At 60.0% G+C, this 12,417-nt stretch overlaps 1 protein-coding gene across 9 annotated transcripts in view; it reads left to right on the top strand.

Annotated features, from left to right (window-relative positions):
- The window catches only part of PAK4 (p21 (RAC1) activated kinase 4), a 45,042-nt gene extending 37,894 nt beyond the window's left edge, over positions 1-7,148 (top strand). For 6 of the 9 annotated variants that reach the window (XM_040445909.1, XM_040445911.1, XM_040445914.1 and 3 more), the window contains 7 exons: positions 544-1,002; positions 1,217-1,654; positions 2,981-3,114; positions 3,333-3,459; positions 4,608-4,733; positions 5,570-5,704; positions 6,136-7,148. In XM_040445909.1, coding sequence (XP_040301843.1) covers positions 544-1,002; positions 1,217-1,654; positions 2,981-3,114; positions 3,333-3,459; positions 4,608-4,733; positions 5,570-5,704; positions 6,136-6,291 — 1,575 coding nt within the window. In that variant the 3' untranslated portion in view covers positions 6,292-7,148. The other 3 variants (XM_040445916.1, XR_005781629.1, XM_040445915.1) reach the window with 3 other exon arrangements.
- The last annotated feature ends 5,269 nt before the right edge of the window (positions 7,149-12,417 follow it).

The following is a 12,417-nucleotide window of genomic DNA, read 5'->3' as shown; positions in this document are numbered from 1 at the left end:
TCTCCGTGTCCTCCACCCTCGGCTTCCAGGGAACCCAAGAGTGTGGTTTTGGGGCCGACGGCCCTCGCGGGCTGCAGGGGAGGAGGAGGTCCGAGCCGTGCCCTGGCCCTAGCTAGCATCCTGTAATTTCCGGCTCTCTGGGGCTGATTATGGGGTGGCGTGGGCTCTGCACTCCTTCCCCTCCGGCTCGCTCCCAGCCTGGAGAGCAGAAGACAGGGAGTGCTTCTCAGGGGGCCCAGCCAGCCCAGGGGCCACAGCCTGCCCTGTGGGGGGTTAATCCTCCAGCTCTCCTCCGGCGGTAGACAGACAGACAGACGGACAGACAACTCAGTGGTGTGGGAGGGGCTGCAGCCTCCCCCCCCCCTCCCCCGCCGGTGCCTCCCCCAACTGCCCGGCCCCATCATCACCCCATGGCATTTCTTCATTCCGTCTCTGTCTTGTCTTTGTGTGTGTTGTGTCGTGCTGTCCTTGTGTGTCGGATCCACGTCCTGTGTCCTCCTCTTCCTTGCCCGGCCCCCATCCCGCCATTGCCCCGGACCCCAGACCATCGTGCGGGGCAGCAAAGGCGCCAAGGATGGGGCCCTCACGCTGCTGCTCGACGAGTTTGAGAACATGTCGGTGACACGCTCCAACTCCCTCCGGAGAGACAGCCCGCCGCCACCCGCCCGAGCCCGCCAGGAAAACGGGACGCCCGCAGAGCCGGCCAGCACGGCCAGAGGGGCCCCAGAGAAAGCGGGCGGCCAAGGCCGGGGCGCCGGTCGCAGCGAGGCGGGTGGCGGCAGTGGCGACAGGCGGCGGGCGGGGCCAGAGAAGAGGCCCAAGTCTTCCAGGGAGGGCTCGGGGGGACCCCAGGAGTCCTCCCGGGATAAACGCCCCCTCTCTGGGCCTGACGTCGGCACCCCCCAACCTGCCGGTCTGGCCAGTGGGGCAAAAGTGGCAGCTGGTCGGCCCTTTAACACGTACCCGAGGGCCGATACGGACCACCCGTCCCGGGGTGCCCAGGTAACCAATCCCCCTGCCCCAGGACCTCCCGCCGTCCCTTTTTCCAAAGCTTCCCCTGTTCCCCACCCACCAACCCCAACCTGTGCCCAGCCCGCTGTCCATCTCCATCCTGACCGCCGTGTGTCTGTCCCGCAGCCAGGGCCCCTGTCCTGCTCAGGGAGCAGAGCTGGCCCCTGTCCCCTCCACTGACAGCTGCCTCTCTTTTCTGTTGCAGGGGGAGCCTCACAACCTGGCCCCCAATGGGCCGTCGGCAGGGGGCCGGGCTGTCCCCCAGTCCTCCTCCTCCCGGCCTCCCACCCGAGCCCGTGGACCCCCCAGCCCAGGAGTGCTGGGCCCCCATGCCTCCGAGCCTCAGCTGGCCCCCCCGGCCCGCCCCGTCACCACCCCCGCCGTCCCCCCCGCCCCTGGGCCCCCCGGGCCCCGCTCGCCACAGCGGGAACCCCAGCGAGTATCCCACGAGCAGTTCCGGGCCGCCCTGCAGCTGGTGGTGGACCCCGGCGACCCTCGCTCCTACCTGGACAACTTCATCAAGATCGGCGAGGGCTCCACGGGCATCGTGTGCATCGCCACCGTGCGCAGCTCGGGCAGGCTGGTGGCCGTCAAGAAGATGGATCTGCGCAAGCAGCAGAGGCGCGAGCTGCTCTTCAATGAGGTGGGCCTCGGGCCCCCTCCTGTCCCCTCCTGTCCCCGCCGTCACCCTCCTCTTGGAGTCCTCCACCAGTGGGTTTCGAGGCCCGTTCTGGGCCAGCCCCTGTAAGGGTGGGGATGGGAGAAGGCCGTTCAGGGCTGGGGTTCCCTGGGGCTGGGTTCTGGGCCTACCTCCTCTCCTTACTCCTCACACCTCCCCGGGCTGTCACCTCTGCGCCCCCGTACCCCGCGCTGCATCTCTGTCCCGTTACTGGCCTTCTCTGAGCCCCAGGCCCCTCACACCCTCCCAGACTGGCCCCAGAGTCCCAGCCCTGCCCCTTCCGGGGCCCCTGTCTCAGAGAGGCCCCACCCTCCCTGACCCCAGCCCAGAGCTCTGGCCCCTCCCTGTCTCCCAGCCCATCAGCCCCTGCGTAGCCCCAGCCTCTCCCGCTCGGCCCTGCCCGGCCTTCCCCTCTTGGGCGCCCCCTGGGCATTCCCCACACAGCCGCTAAAGGGCTCTTTTTGACATGTGACATGTGAGACTATCCCATGCCCGCGCCCCACCCCTCAGTGTCCTCAGGATGAAGGCCTGGCCTCTTGGCCGAGCATTTGAGGTCCAGCCCCCATCTAGGCCCTTGGTTCTGTCCAGCCTCTGGCTTTGGCTCTTGTGGCGTCTGCCAGGGAGCTTGTTACAAAGGCAGACTCCCGGCTCCTTCCCCAGAGGAAGCAGGCCCCGGACTCTGACGCAGGAGTCCCAGGACGGCAGGCCTGGAGGTGGTCTAAACTGTGGCTTTTGCCTCCCCGTCTCAGTACTCCTCAGCTGTCCCCATAACCCTTCCCCCGGCCCCCCCAACATTACAGGGCTCCAGCTGCACCGGGAGCTATTCAGCGGGACCCCTGCAAGCGGCGTGTTCCCACCCCCAAGCCCCGGCTTTGCCTCGTTAGGCCCTCTGCCCCTGAAGTCCATCCCCCCCAGCCTTTTATTCTGACCTTGGCTGATAACCTGCTTGTGCTGAGGTCTCATCCCTGTGCGTAGATGTTCTCTTCCCGATTCCCTCTCCCAACACCAGCCTGGTCATCAGGGCCACTCAGAGACCAGCTCAGGACTGGTCGGAGAGCAGGGTCCGAAACTGGGGTGTCGGGGGGCGCCCCCCCACCACGCAGGCATCAGGCCTCAAGCTGCCGTTGGGGTCTGTTGGCTTTGGCACTGGGGCAGGCGGTCCAGGATGACCCTGGTGAGCAGGAGTGACAGGTGGGACTGGGCCTGCAGCATGGCGGGGCCCAAGCCCGGGGCGGGAGAGGAGGCGGGAGGGTGGCCCTCCCCACCCCGCTGACCCAGCCCGGTGCCCAGGTGGTGATCATGCGGGACTACCAGCACGAGAACGTGGTGGAGATGTACAACAGCTACCTGGTCGGGGATGAGCTCTGGGTGGTGATGGAGTTCCTGGAGGGCGGCGCCCTCACCGACATCGTCACTCACACCAGGTACCGCCAGGCAGCTGGACCCCGGCGGGCACCCAGCCTGCTGCCTCCCCAGGCTCTCCAGCGGGAGCTGCGTCCCCTCAGACCTGTCCCACGACAGGATGAAGTCCCCTCGGACCCCTTGGGGCGGGGCCGCGTCTCGGGGCCGGGAGGGCCGCGTCCCCCTCGGACCCCTGGCCGGGGCCCTGTCTGCCCCAGTCGCTGACCCCCATCCCGCGCAGGATGAATGAGGAGCAGATCGCCGCCGTGTGCCTGGCCGTGCTGCAGGCCTTGTCTGTGCTCCACGCGCAGGGCGTCATCCACCGCGACATCAAGAGTGACTCCATCCTGCTGACCCACGACGGCAGGGTGAGGAGCAGGGTGGCTCGGTCTTCCCCCGCCTCTCCCCAGTTCCCCCCACCTCTCCCCAGCTCTCCTCTGCTCTGAGGGTATCTCTGATCCCGGGTTCGGTGGCTCAAGGAGCAGTAAGTTTGCGCCTCTTGCAACAGTCCGGAGTCGGGTCCGGGACGGTGGGGGGCTCTGCTCACGCATCCACCGGGGACCTGGGCTGGCGGAGTCTGCCTTCAGCGCAGGATGCTGGAACTGTGGTCTCGCATTGGGCCCAGAGAGGGGAGAGGGCGTCTGAGTGGCCGGCCACTGCTCTCGGCCATACGCTTCCTCCTCCACCAAGAAACTGTTCCTAGCCGAGCACCCAGAGGTGGGCCATCGACCGCCATCCCGCCTCCCATCTTCTGGACCTACGCTCCAAATTTGAGGTCCACGGATGAGCCTCCCAGGGCCCAGAACCTGCATTTATATTTTTAAGAGTAGATGTGATTTTCAGCGGGAGGGGGTCCTTGACTTTCACCATAATCTTGTTGGTGATTCGCCTGTCCTCCCCCAGGAAGGTTAAGCCATTCCAGTAGAGGTAGGGGTGGGAGCAGGCCCTGTTTCACTGGGAGTCTCAGTTGAAATCCACCAACCCCTAAAGCCGTCTGCAGACGTGTTTGGGGGACATCTGGGAGCCTGAAATTGTGTGCACGCCGTGTGCGTATATTTCCTGGGGGTGAGAAGATCCACACATACCCTCAAGAATCTGAAGGGGGCTCGTGGCTCCAAAACAGGTGAAAATCCGTGGTTCTGGGAACGCGGTTGTTGCCGCGTGGGCCACACCCCTCCTGCCCTCGTGGGCAGGGCTGTGCCCCTCTCACCTAAAGATGTGCTCCCTCCAGGGACACCGGGGCCCAGGGCATGGGCCTCTGGAGCCAGCCGTGATCTCCGCCCCCACGAAGCATCTGTTACCTGTAAGGCTTGGGCCACTTCCTGCAGGAGTCCCAGGGCAGACCCTGTCAGGGAGGCAGAAGGTGTGATCCTGGGGAGGTGACACACCTGAGGGCCCCCTGCTGGCAGATGGTGGAGCCACTCAGTGGTCTGGCTCTAACCTCCAGGCTGCAGGTGGACACCGCTCACTCCCACCTCCAGCACCTCTGACCCCCGCTGCCTGTGCCCTGTTGCAGGTGAAGCTGTCGGACTTTGGGTTCTGTGCCCAGGTGAGCAAGGAGGTACCGCGGAGGAAGTCACTGGTCGGCACGCCCTACTGGATGGCCCCAGAGCTCATCTCTCGCCTCCCCTATGGGCCAGAGGTAACCCGGAGGTGGCCCAGTTGTCCGGCTGTCGGCCCTGGCTTACAGCGTGACAGTCCGAAACAGCTGGAGTGCTGGGGGCGGGGTGGGGCTCAGTCTGGGAAGTGGGTCACCAGGGATGGGCTTGTGGGAGAGGACAGTAGGCACGCGTGTGCTCTGCGCATTCGTCCCTGATTGGGTGCTAGTTCGGAGCCACGCCCAGGGCTGTGAGTGACAAAACCAGCTCAAACGGTTAGCTGGGTCTGGGTCCCAAGAACTGTGAAGTTGGGCATGGTGACCGGCTTCAGGCCCAGCCATCCATGCGCTCTGTCCGTCCCCAGCCCCGACTGCTTCGGCGTAGTCCTCAGTCAGGCGGGCACCGCCCTTGTTGGAGCAGAGCTGGCCCAGCCCCTCAGTACATGGCCACGTCCCCACCCCACGAGCAGCACCGTTTTCCTGGATATTAATCTTAGAATTGACTCTGATTGGCTCCGCCTGGGTCACGTGCCTATTCCTGAACCAATTACTATGTCCCACCTGTGCCGATTAGGCCCCCTGGTCCGGGACCCCAGGATGCTCTGCAGAGGGAGGGAGGGAGGGAGGGTTGCTCCCCTGAGGAGACCTGGGCGTGGTTAGCAGAAAGTGAGGGGTGCTGCGTGCGCAGAACCCTTCGAGGGCTCCCTGCGGGAAGAGTGTGTGGGTCTGGCAAGGTGGGTGCCAGAGCGGGTGTTCAGGGCCCAAGGACCCCAGTCACAAAGAGGCAAAGGCAGAAGCGGGGCCCCTCCCCACCTCCGCGGCTCCCCCCAGCACCAGCCAGTCCCTGCACAGCTCAGCCCTACCGTCCTTCCCCACTACAGGTGGACATCTGGTCTCTGGGGGTGATGGTGATCGAGATGGTGGATGGGGAGCCCCCCTACTTCAACGAGCCACCCCTCAAAGCCATGAAGATGATTCGGGACAACCTGCCGCCTCGACTGAAAAACCTGCACAAGGTGGGCCCCGCCCGGCAGGCAGGTGGTGTGGGGGAGAGGACGCTCTGTGCTGAGCTCCCCACCCCCTACCCCCGCGGGTCCCCTGAGCCCTCACCGACCGTCCCTCAGTGGTTGTGCTTAGCCTGGCCTGGCTGAACACACACAGCATAGCCAGGTGCAGGAGAGGAGCCTTCCTGGTAAGGGAGAGGTACCCCCAGGGCCCAGCTGCGGTCACCTCCTTACAGACCTTGAAAATGCAAAAGAAACGAGCCCCTGGCTGGATTTGTTGCTCCCCCCGGGGCCCGACCCTAGTACACATGGGACCTCCTGGCCCCCTCCCTGGGCAGTGGGTATTGTCATCCCATTTGACAGAGGAGCACGGAGGCCCAATGGCAAGTGAGCGGTGGAGCTGGCACTCAGATCCCCTGACTGTCTCCCTCTCTTCTCGACAGGTGTCCCCGTCCCTGAAGGGCTTCCTGGACCGCCTGCTGGTGCGCGACCCGGCACAGCGGGCCACGGCGGCTGAACTGCTGAAGCACCCGTTCCTGGCCAAAGCGGGCCCGCCCGCCAGCATCGTGCCCCTCATGCGTCAGAACCGCACCAGATGAGGCCCAGTGCCCTGTCCCTGAACCAAAGAGCCCCTGGGGTCACCCCTGCCCTGCCGCAGGCCAGTAGGGGGCCGGCCCCCACTCCTCAGCCTGGGAGACACTCCATGTGGCACCGCCCTTCTTGCTGGGGGTGGGGGGGTGTGCAGGACCCTACTACTGAACTCCAGTTTTGATTCTGTGACTTTTGAAAAAACACAGGGACTCGTGGGAGCACGTGAGGATCCCAGGACCCCCACCCTCGGGGACAGGCCCTCCCTGTGTCTTCCTGTCTCCAGGAAGGAGGGGCAGCCCCCCATCACTGGAAGTCATCTGCAGTGGGGGCTGCTGTGGGTGGAGAGAACACTACGAAAGGTGTGTGTCTGTCTGCGCGCGTGTGCTCACGGGTGTGCATGTGTGTGCGCGTGTGCATGTGCGGAAGGTCCATCCGCTCTGTCCTCCAGCCTGCGAGTGGGTATCGCTGAGACCTTACCTAGCATACAGCGCAGCCCCCTGTCCCCGCCTGAGCCATTGTGGGGGCGGTCGTGAATGTCTGAAGAGTGGCCTTTTCCCCAAGTCCTGCACCCCCTTTCTGTGGCTGGATGGGGAGACGGGGGTCAGGGCTTCCTGCCCGTCCCCAGCCTCTGCAGAAGACGACTACTGCGCCTGGACAGCCTCCTCTTTTCTAGAAGTCTATTTATATTGTCATTTTATAACACTCTAGCCCCTGTCCCGACTTGGGGACGGATGGCCCCTGTCCTGCGGGGCAGCGTCAGGGACAGAACCACCACTTGAAGAATCAGGTTCCTGTCCCCTTGGAGCCGCCCCACCCTCCCCTCCCTTGAGTTAGTTTTACAATTAAAATGTTTTCTTGTTTTGTGTGTGTGTGTGTGTGTGTGTGTGTGTGTGTGTGTGGAGCCCCACCCCCACCCCCATCCAGGCCGGCTTGGTGTGGAATTGGGAGGGGTTGGGGCGGAGAGAGGGCAGCCTCTGCGGGAGTTCGGGTCAAAGAAACCAGTAGCACCCCCCTGACCAGGGGCCCGGATTCGCTCCCCTGCCGGCCTGCCAACGGCCAGGTTCCCAGAGCCCATGTGCCACGACCACCAGTTGGCCAAATCTGAGATTTGCTGGAAACTTGTTTCAGAGGTTGTCCTGAGCATGTCCAATGGATGGAAATGATCCTTGATGAGTTGACGTTCGAGTAAATTGGCCACTCAGAAAATCGGTCAGCGGGCAGGTGGGCTTTTGAGGAATCGGCGGAGGCAGATGGATCACGAGTGGCCAGCTGGAAGATACTCCATTGGCCAAAGGCTTCCCTCCATGTCAGGGTCCCGGTGGGGGCTGAGCCTGGGTCTCCACAAGGGGCGAAAGCAATTGGCTGACGTCACGATAACCGCGCTGCCTCTGAGTCCTGGTCACTGACCGCCCCGGGCTGGTCATGGGCTTGCCTGCGCGCATCTTCCCCGGAACCCGGGAAGTGGCGGGGGCGGCGGCAGCAGGAGGAGCCAGTCGCATCACCATTGGCACCCGGGACCTCAGCCTGGTTTGTGGGCATGAAGTATGTAGAGATTCTGGCTCGGGCCACACCTCCTGTTCCCCACGGTCACATGACACCCCCTCCTCCGCCCCCAGCATCCCTCTCCTCAGGCCCTGAGCTCCCCAAGGATGGGGCACCGTGTCTGTGATCCGGGCCGGCCGGGAACATGCACTAAGGCTAGATGGGGAATCGGGTCGAAACCTACCAAGGGCGACAGCTGTTGCCAAATGTGTGAATGTGTTGGAGCCTGGGTGGAGCTGTTACGTCCCTGGGAAGAGCCAAAATTGGTATAAGGAGGAATGGAAAACAGGAAAAGTCCAAAGTAACACACACCCCCGTCCCCCGCCAAACACACAGTAACGAAAAAGCTTGGAGCTTAAATGCTTTTACAAATGAGTTCTACCAGACTTGGATCCAGTAATTCCTACCTGGTACAGTTTGTTCCAGGAAACAAAAAAGATAGAAACCCCCACTCATTTTAGGAGGCTGGTAAGCCTGTGATTCTAAAACCAGCGAAGGACGGTGAAGAACAGAGCCGCCGTGCTCACAGCCTGAGTGCCTTGTTTCCCTGGGGCCCCCGGGGGCCTCTCCAGGACAGGCCACTGCAGGTGAAGGACAGGAAGTCCCTTGTAGGGCCATTACATGGTGGAGGCGACCCACCTGTGATTGTCCCCTTCAGTCACCGTCACTGCAGTTTAAAGAATGGTTTTGGGTGGCCTTGAGGATGACTCTGCAGGCCCTGTGCCCCCGTCCTGCTGTCCTGCCTCCGCAGAAGGGGCTCCTGTGACATCAAAGGCCTCTAGTTGTCTCAAACAAGAGATTTAATACAGGGGTTTAGTTACAAAAGTATTGGGAAGTCTGTGGGAGCCGACAGGGCCAGTAACCCGGCCATGCGTGGGGCTAGAGGAACAGAAGGGCTCAGTGGCACCACAAGTCCCCTCGTGCCTCTGCTGCTGGGGGAATAGAGGTTCTTCCAGCTTCCCGCCCCGCAGCACCGGTCCCTCCTGCAGGCAGAACCCTACTGACCCCAGCTCGCAAGGGGGTCCGTGCAAGTTAGTTCTTCAGGCTTCCAGCCTCGGCAGGACGGGAGCACTCAAGGGCAAGTGTGGCACAGTCGCAGCCGGCCTCTGAGTCGACCTGGTGCCACACAAGCAGCGAGGGTTACCTCAGCTCCAGCAGGGGGTGCTGTGCTCTAAACTGCAAAGGCCTGGGAGGGGCAAGTCAGGATGTATCAGCCTGTAGGTCAAAGGCATGTTTAACAAAAACCCAAGATGAGTGAGTGAAACAAGTCAGACCAATGGTTCTCCAAAGTGTGGTTCCCAGACCAGCGGCATCCCTGGGAACTTGCTGGGAATGCAAATTCCCAGCACCCCCCACCCCCGGCTGAATCAGTGGTCCAGAGGACTGGAAGAGGTAGGCACTCCCCTTTAAGGACATGACCAGAGGTTGCACCATTGCCTCATTGGCCAGACTTTAGTCACATGGTTTCCTCCAGTGGCAAGGGAGGCTGGGAAATGTAGTCTTTATTCTGGGCAGCTGTGTGTCTGGCTAAAAAGTCTGTTAGTGTAGAATTGTGATTCTCCACCTCTGCTGTTCACTAGACTCACTGGGCTTCTCCGGAGAACCCAGAGGCCGACCCACGTGTATTCAGGAGCTTAATATACAATAAGGATGGCCCCACAAAGCAAAGGGAAAAATAGTTTAATAATAGTGTTGGGGAAATTGGTTCATTTTCTGGAGGTAAGAGAAAACTGAATCCATACCTAACACCACAACAAAACCCTAGATCTGTGCTGTCCGGGGCGGTAGCCACTAACCCCATATGGCTATTTAATTTTTTTAATTAAGCAAAATGAAGCGTTCAGTGCTGTGGCTGCAGTAGCTACATTTGACATCCTCAATTGCCACTTTTAACCAGTGCTACTAATTTGATGGTATAGATATGAAAGCTTTCCATTATCTGAGTTCTATTGGACAAGGTTTCTCTGATGGATTCAGCATCCTCTGAAAAACTATAAAGGTGACGGAGGAAAATACTTGATGACCAGGAGCAGAGAAGAACTTAAAACTCCATTGGAACAAGTTGTAAAGTAAAAGAAAAAAAAATTAATTTGACTATGTTAAAATTTAAAGCTTTTGTTCAAGGAAGGACATCATGGGCAAATGTAACAGGTTTCAGAATGGGAAGAAATATTTGCAAAGTCTAACATGGAGATTTGTGTGTGTGAGAGAGAGAGAGAGAAGAGCGTGTGAGCAAGCAGGGCAGAGGGAGAGAGCGAGAATCCCAAGCAGGCTCCATGCTGAGTGTGGAGCCCAACTTGCGTCTCCACCCAAAACCCTGGGATCATGACCTGAGCTGAAATCAAGAGACACTCAACTGACTGAGCCACCCAGGTGCCCCGAGAAGATTTTTTTTTAATGAGAAAAAGAGTGACCCAAATAGGAAAATGGGCAAATGGTATAAACAGGCAACTCATAGAAGAAAAGAAAAAAAAAAAAAACAACAAACACAAAAGACCAATCAGGGTGTGTACAAGCACAAACTCACTGGTAATTAGAGGGAGACAACTTTCAACAACAAGTTGTCACAAGTCTGCTAAAAATTAGAGTGTGGTTTAGTCTGATGAAGTAAGTATTGCACATATGTATCTCCCAATAATTCTGCCTCTGGGTGACTTCCCAAAGAAATCATGGGACCGGGAGGGAGCGAGCACGAGGATGTTCACTGCAGCAGTGTTTATGGGGCAGGAGCAGGAGGCAGCCTGGGTGTCCCTCCTAGGGCAGTGAGTGATAAACATGGGCTGCACACCAGCTCGTGCCGTGCTCAGGACCCAGGGACCAAGTGCGCCCATGGGTAGGGGGAGCCAACCCAGCAACAGAAAAAAGTGAAATCAAGATCTATAGTACCAGGCTACGTGTGTCGATTACAAATTATGGGCATAAAACAATAATATTCATTTTTCAGGGTTACAAACAAGAAAGACTCATTTACATAATGAAATGGCTCCCAGTGGGGAGGAAGGGGGAGGGAGAGGGAACAAAGAGGAAGAATAAATGAACAAGAGAGGGGTTTGGGAGGAATAAAGACCTTCAAGGTCATGCTGATGGTCTGTCCTATGAACAAAGGGCAACCCTCTTTGGTATGGCTTGGGACCTAGTCACGGGTATTTAAATGAAAATTATCCAGGTGATTACACACACACACACACACACACACACACACACACACAGAGTGGGGGAGGGGGGACAGAGGATCTGAAGCAGGCTCCACACTGACAGCACAGAGCTTGAGGCAGGGCTCGAACCCATGAACTGTGAGATCATGACCTGAGCCAAAGTTGGACGCTCAATCGACTAAGCCACCCAGGCACCCCTGTGCAGGTGATTCTAACGTGCAGCCAGGATTGAGAACAGGAACATGGTGTGGGGGCCGCGCAGCACTTTGTCCGCCACAGTGTCACTGTTGGGCTCAAACCTCGTGCCTGCTTCCTGCCAACACCCCACAGCTTATGAAGAGGGGCGCAGGGAAGCATCTCATGCCTTCCCCCATTTCACAGATGTGGAATCATGTCCACAGAGGGTAAGGCCCTGCCCCGGGTCCCGTGGCCTAGGAGGGCCAGGCCTAAAGTCTCAGGTGCCTCGTTGGTTTCTGTGCCAGGCCCTGGGTGGCCCAGACGGTGGAGCAGCAGCATTGAGCATGACAGACATGGTCCAAGAGGCTCAGCCTCCGAGCCCCGGGGAGGCTTTTCCTCGAGAAATCCCCATTTTCACGCGAGAGCTCTTCGGTCTTCAAGGTAGGCAACCGATCTGGCACGTTGAACAGTATCGTGTGGCCCAAGCAAAATCAAGGTCATAGCTAACATTCGTCAAAATAGTCCGTGTCCAGGGCTTTGCTGAGCTCCGAGTTTACCTCGTTTAACCCTACAGGGTGTTGAAAGGCGCCCCTTGCGGCCTCCCGGAGATCCGTCCACGTGGAGCCTCCAAATCCCTTCTGTGGCAAAAGGGCCCTTGCGGGTGTGATTAAGGGTTTCAAGATGAGATCACCCTGGTTCCTCGGGCTGGGCCCTGCATCCAGTGACAACGTCCTGTCCTTAGAAGGGAAAGCGGAGGGAGGTTTGCGATGCCCAGAGAAGGCACGTGAAGACGAGGCGGACACGGGAGGGCTGCAGTGGGAACAGCACCAGCGGCTCCCAGGCGCCGCCAAGAAGATTCTCCCCTGAGAGCCTCAGAGGGGGCAAGACCCTGCTGACGCCTTGATTTTGGACTTGGGCCTCCAGGGCTGTGATACAGCACCTTTCGGCTGGTTTAAGCCACCAAGTCTGCGGCGATTCCCTTACGGCACTCTGGAAGCTAATACAAGCCTCCCAGGAAGTCACCAACCTGAGGTCACACAGCCAGAAGGTGCGAGGTGGGATTCGAACCTAAGCACGTGGTCTGGGATTCTCTGCACATCACTGCCCTGTCACAGCTTCCTGGGCCGGGCAGGGCTCCCTTCACTACTGCGCCCGAGGGGCCACAGGACCCAGTTGGAGATTGTCACCGTCTGTCTCCCGGGGGGCTGGGGGTGGCCAGTCAGCTGGACTAGGGCCAGGCCCCAAAAAGGCTCAGGGGAG

The sequence above is a fragment of the Herpailurus yagouaroundi genome, unplaced genomic scaffold, assembly GCF_014898765.1.
Source record: "Herpailurus yagouaroundi ecotype Mexico unplaced genomic scaffold, PumYag 194, whole genome shotgun sequence".
NCBI lineage: Eukaryota > Metazoa > Chordata > Mammalia > Carnivora > Felidae > Herpailurus > Herpailurus yagouaroundi.
This window is presented reverse-complemented; position numbering and strand designations above follow the sequence as displayed.